At 52.3% G+C, this 5,870-nt stretch overlaps 1 protein-coding gene across 1 annotated transcript in view; it reads left to right on the forward strand.

Moving 5' to 3' along the window:
• LOC307073131 (uncharacterized protein) overlaps window positions 1-2,220 on the forward strand; it is a gene marked incomplete at both ends in the record, with an annotated part of 3,060 nt that extends 840 nt beyond the window's left edge. Inside the window, 2 exons of the mRNA XM_079732834.1 lie at window positions 1-460; window positions 1,478-2,220. The exon at window positions 1-460 is cut by the window's left edge and continues 840 nt beyond it. Coding sequence (XP_079588960.1) covers window positions 1-460; window positions 1,478-2,220 — 1,203 coding nt within the window. The remainder of the gene's footprint in view (window positions 461-1,477) is intronic.
• Between the last annotated feature and the right edge of the window lie 3,650 nt (window positions 2,221-5,870).

Consider the following 5,870-nt stretch of genomic DNA (forward strand, 5'->3'; position numbering starts at 1 on the left):
AAGGGGGGGGCGGGCTCGGTGGGGGAGGAGGTGAAGGAGGAGGAGGGGGAGGGCGGGGGCGACTCCTCCACCCTGGACTCTAAGGACTCAGGGCAGAAGCGGTGGAAGCTGAAGCGCTCCTGGACCTTCCAGGGCCTGAAGAGGGACCCCTCCATGGCGGGCCTGAGCAGCAAGGCCAAGGAGCCGGAGGAGCCCCCCGCCGAGGGGGAGGGGGGGGAGGAGAAGGCCGACGGGGAGGAGGAGGCCCCGGAGGAGGGGGCCGAGGAGAAGGCGGAGGAAGCGGAGGAGGCCAAGGCGGAGGGAGGAGCGGAGGAGAAGGCGGGGGCGTCGGGGGGGACGGTCGGCCAGCACGCCAACGAGATCTGGACCTCCTTCAAGAAGCGCGTCATCCCCAAGTCCAAGCGGCCCGCCGCGGAGAGCGCCGCCGCAGGAGAGGAGGAGCCCGCCGCCGCTCCTGCAGGTGAGGAGTGATGACCACGTTACCACGGCGACAGGAGGTCACAGTCTAACCTGTGGGCTCACACACAGCACCTCCTCATCTGTGGTCTGTTACACCACCTTTACACAGAGAGAGGAGTACAACATCTCTACACCACCTTTACACATAGAGAGGAATGCACCACCTCTACACCACCTTTATACAGAGAGAGGAGTACAACATCTCTACGACACCTTTATACAGAGAGAGGAGTACAACATCTCTACACCACCTTTACACATAGAGAGGAATGCACCACCTCTACACCACCTTTATACAGAGAGAGGAGTACAACATCTCTACACCACCTTTATACAGAGAGAGGAGAACAACATCTCTACAACACCAATCTATTCAAAGCATAAAGCATAAAGATTCAGATGACCTTGGTTTCAAAGTATAATAGTTCAATGTAACATACGGCAGAGATCTGCTTCCATATTCCTGAATGTTAGGACTAGCCCTGACCCTAACCCGTCTCCCTGACCCTAACCCGTCTCCCTGACCCTGACCTGTCTCCCTGACCCTAACCCGTCTCCCTGACCCTGACCTGTCTCCCTAACCCGTCTCCCTGACCCTGACCTGTCTCCCTGACCCTAATCCGTCTCCCTGACCCTAACCCATCTCCCTGTCCTTAACCCATCTCCCTGACCCTAACCCATCTCCCTGACCCTGACCTGTCTCCTTGACCCTGACCCTAACCCGTCTCCCTGACCCTGACCTGTCTCCATAACCCGTCTCCCTGACCCTAACCCGTCTCCCTGACCCTAACCCGTCTCCCTGTCCATAACCCATCTCCCTGACCCTGACCCTAACCCGTCTCCCTGACCCTGACCCTTACCCGTCTCCCTAACCCTGACCCGTCTCCCTGCCCCTGACCCGTCTCCTTGACCCTGACCCGAACCCTGACCCTAACCCGTCTCCCTGCCCCCCTGACCCTAACCCGTCTCCCTGCCTCTAACCTGTCTCCCTGACCCTAACCCGTCTCCCTGCCCCCAGGCGAGGAGGCTGAGGAGGGGAAGTGTGCGATGGCCAAGCGCTCCAAGTTCGGCCGCGCTGTGTCCCTGAAGAACTTCATCATGAGGAAGGGCAAGACCTCCAGCGTGGAGCTGGGCGAGGGCGCCAAGGAGGAGGAGGGCAAGGAGGAGGAGGGAGGGGAGGGCAAGGAGGAGGAGGGAGGAGACGCCAAGGAGGGGGAGGAGCCAGCGGCGGTCGACGGAGAGGCGGTCCCCACGGCGGCGGCGGCGGCGGCAGAAACCAACGACGCGCCCGCGACAGCGGAGCCGGCGGCCGACGAGGCGGCTAAGGAGGCGGAGCCGGCCAAGGAGGCGGGGCCCGAGAAGCCGGCGAAGGCGTCCGAGACCCCGGTGACCAACGGGGAGAACGGCTGCACCAACGGCGACGAGCACGGGACTCACAATCACCATGACGACGAGCGGGAGGCGGAGCCCAGCCCGATGAAGAAGGGCAAGGAGGAGCCTAAGGCCCAGATCATCAGCAGCAGCACGCCCCTCAGCGGTGAGTCCCAGCGCCGCCGTCCAGGCGCCGCGCCCCGCCCGGCCGACACCCAGACCCAGGGGGGGGGGGCGGCGTCCGGGGGAGGGGCCGATACGGAGTCATGCGGGGAGGGGGAGGAGGAGAACGGGGAGCTGATGGTGAAGAGGGAGCTACGGGAGGTGGCGGCGGCCATTGTACAGGATGTGATGTCAGCAGCCGCGGAACAGCTAGAGCAGGGGCTGTGATGTCATGTGATGAGCCGTGATGTCATGTGATGAGCAGGGATGTCATGTGATGAGCAGGGATGTCATGTGATGAGCAGGGATGTCATGTGATGAGCAGTGATGTCATGTGATGAGCAGTGATGTCATGTGATGAGCAGTGATGTCATGTGATGAGCAGTGATGTCATGTGATGTCAGTGGACTGAACACAGTCACTTACACACAGACACACGCACTAAGCACGAACAAACACACACACACACACACACACACAAAGACAAAGACACATGCACTTCTCCACGCAGACTGAAAATCAAGCTACACCTAAAGCACAGTTTGAAGCATAACTTAACCCACGAGCACATATCTACTTTTATAAAGTACTACTTCAAAACATCTTGTGTGACCTTTACTTAAATGTCTTCTGCCAGGGCGACCTGGCCAGAAACACACAAAAACATAAACACACATACACACACACACACAAACACAATACCTCAGAATAAACATAAACACACACAAATACTACTTAAACACACACACACTACTTCAAGATGTTCATAAACACACACATACTACCTAAACACACACACAAACCACTTAAACACACACACACACACTCAATCCCTGAAAATATACATAAACACACACATATACAACTTAAACACACGCACACACTTTCAAAATGAACATAAACACACACATACTACTTACACACACACACACACACACTACTTCAACATGTACATACACACAGACACAGAAAGAGGTTAAGTCATTGAGTGTTTAAATGAACATTTCAAAGAACTCATTGGCTCTCAAGTGACTCTCACACGCTGCCCGCGCACAAAGCGTCACACAGGGCAGACCTGGTGCCAAGATGGACCATTCAGACCGACTTCACTCTCACACCATTCGGACCGACTTCACTCTCACACCATTCGGACCGACTTCACTCTCACACCATTCAGACCGACTTCACTCTCACACCATTCGGACCGACTTCACTCTCACACCATTCGGACCGACTTCACTCTCACACCATTCGGACCGACTTCACTCTCACACCATTCAGACCGACTTCACTCTCACACCATTCAGACCGACTTCACTCTCACACCATTCAGACCGACTTCACCCTCACACCATTCAGACCGACTTCACTCTCACACCATTCAGACCGACTTCACTCTCACACCATTCAGACCGACTTCACTCTCACACCATTCAGACCGACTTCACTCTCACACCATTCAGACCGACTTCACTCTCACACCATTCAGACCGACTTCACTATAACACCATTCAGACCGACTTCACTATCACACCATTCAGACCGACTTCACTATCACACCATTCAGACCGACTTCACTATCATACCATACATACTGACTTCACTATCACACCATTCAGACCGACTTCACTATCATACCATACATACTGACTTCACTATCATACCATACATACTGACTTCACTATCATACCATACATACACATTTATGTGTCTGTGTGTGTGTCTGTGTTTGTGTGAGTCGGTTTGTGTGTGTGTTTGTGGTCGTGTGTGTGTGTCTCTGTGTGTGTGTGTGTGTGTGTGTGTGTACCTGTTCTACACATTCCGGTCAGAAAACCAAACCTGTGTTGCCATAGCCTAGCTTAGCATAGCCTAGCATAGAAAAGACTATCAGCATATCACCATACAGATCTGTGTCTAGCATAGCCTAGCTTAGCATGGACTAAAAGCCTATCACCTTACAGAACTGTGTCTATAATAGCATTCAGTGATGTGTTTGAAGGACCTAGCAAAGGTTAGCCTAGCAGAACTCTAGCTAGCTAGCTAGCAGTGAGCTAACACCGCTGTTTATCCTGTCATGGGGCTCTTAACTTTATGCTCCATGCTATGCGCTAGCACTTCATTAGTGTATTAGGCCTCCAGAGAGTTAGCCTACTAGCTCTAACTAGCTATGGCTTTGCTACTTAACCCCCTGCGTTCTGGTTAGATGAGGAAAGCTGGTTTAATGACCAACAGCAGCGCTGAGTCCATCAAGGGATTAGCAGTGAATCAAAGCGCTACAGCGCTAAAGCTAGCTCCACTAGCCACTCAGCCGTAGCCTCCATTAGGCAGGCGATAAAGAGTAGAGATAAACAGGAGCTAGGGGAGAGAACTGAACCAAAAAGCCAAAGCATTAAGAAGAAACACTTGCGCTGACATGGTACATGTCTGCCCCTTATAAACCTTGAGGTTTCAGTGCATTATGGGTACAGGAACAGGAAGACACACGAAAACAAAGATTGATCAGGTCTTTCACATTAAAGGTCTCTACTAACTGAACACATGTGGTTGTTGGTTAAAAGTGTTCCAAAGGTCTTCCTTGTGCGTTGACGTTGTGCTCATTCTTAGTTCAAATCTATTTCTAACCTGTGTTTTGTTTGCGTGTTTTAAATAAGTGATGTAAAGATACTTGTCACACATTTATCAACCCACATGTTTGCACTAAACACGGGCAATAACCCTTTTTGTTTAAATATAAGTTATGATTGTCATCATTATTATCATTATTATTATATTTTCCCGATACATATTTTAATATATTTTCAATCTCTTCTGTTATTATTTACCAGACCAAAAGGCGGGAAACGTGTGAGGCTACAAAGAGGATTAAAACGGCCGGGATTCGCTGAGCAAGGATCTCTGGCCCCGCCCCTAACCCCACCCCCTCGGCCCGCCACCCCTCCTCCCTCTGAATATACAGGAGTAATCATGTAAACGCCACTGGTCGTCATGGTGACAGAGATGCAATCCATGTAGATGAAGAAAAAAATGAAAGAATTACTCAGAAAGCAATAATTCAACCATCCCTCCCTCCCTCCCTCCTTCCCTCCCTGTCTCCCTGTCTCCCCCCTCCCAGTCTCCCTCCCTCCCTCTCTCCCTCCCTCCTTCCCTCCCTGTCTCCCTGTCTCCCCCCTCCCAGTCTCCCTCCCTCCCTCTCTCCCTCCCTCCTTCCCTCCCTGTCTCCCTGTCTCCCTCCCTCCCTCTCTCCCTCCCTCCTACCCACCCTCCCTGTCTCCCTCCCTCCCAGTCTCCCTCCCTCCCTCTCTCCCTCCCTCCTACCCACCCTCCCTGTCTCCCTCCCTCCCAGTCTCCCTCCCTCCCTCTCTCCCTCCCTCCTACCCACCCACCCTGTCTCCCTCCCTCCCCCTTTCCACCCGTCCATCCATGTACATTTGATTTGTATTTTCTTTGTATCATTTCTTGCTTGTCTAGTGAGATTTTATATTTGTCTACGAGAAGAAGAAGAAGAAAAATGTAAAAAACCCGAATCATTCCGGCTCGCGGCTCACCGAAGCAGGAGCCGGGGCGAGAGAGAGACTGTTAGTTTTCTATCGGAGGCCATTTTGCTTTGTAGACCCTGACCCCAGTAGATGTTTGATGGAGTGCTCCAGGATCACGACAGTATAACCTGCCCTCGGGCCCCCTGACTCCTGAACCCTGACCCCTCCCATGGAGTGTGATGTCACACTGCCAACTCTGTGTTCAATGTTTTTAGACTGTTAAAATTAAATTGTGTACATGAAGGAAGAAAAAAAGAGAACCAGTACCATAACATATGGAAAGTAAGATGTTTTTTTGTTACTTTGTGGTTTTGTTTTTTAAAAACACATCTCACCGTATCA

Source organism: Pollachius pollachius, assembly GCF_949987615.1.
Source record: "Pollachius pollachius genome assembly, chromosome: 3".
In the NCBI taxonomy this organism is placed as follows: Eukaryota; Metazoa; Chordata; class Actinopteri; order Gadiformes; family Gadidae; genus Pollachius; species Pollachius pollachius.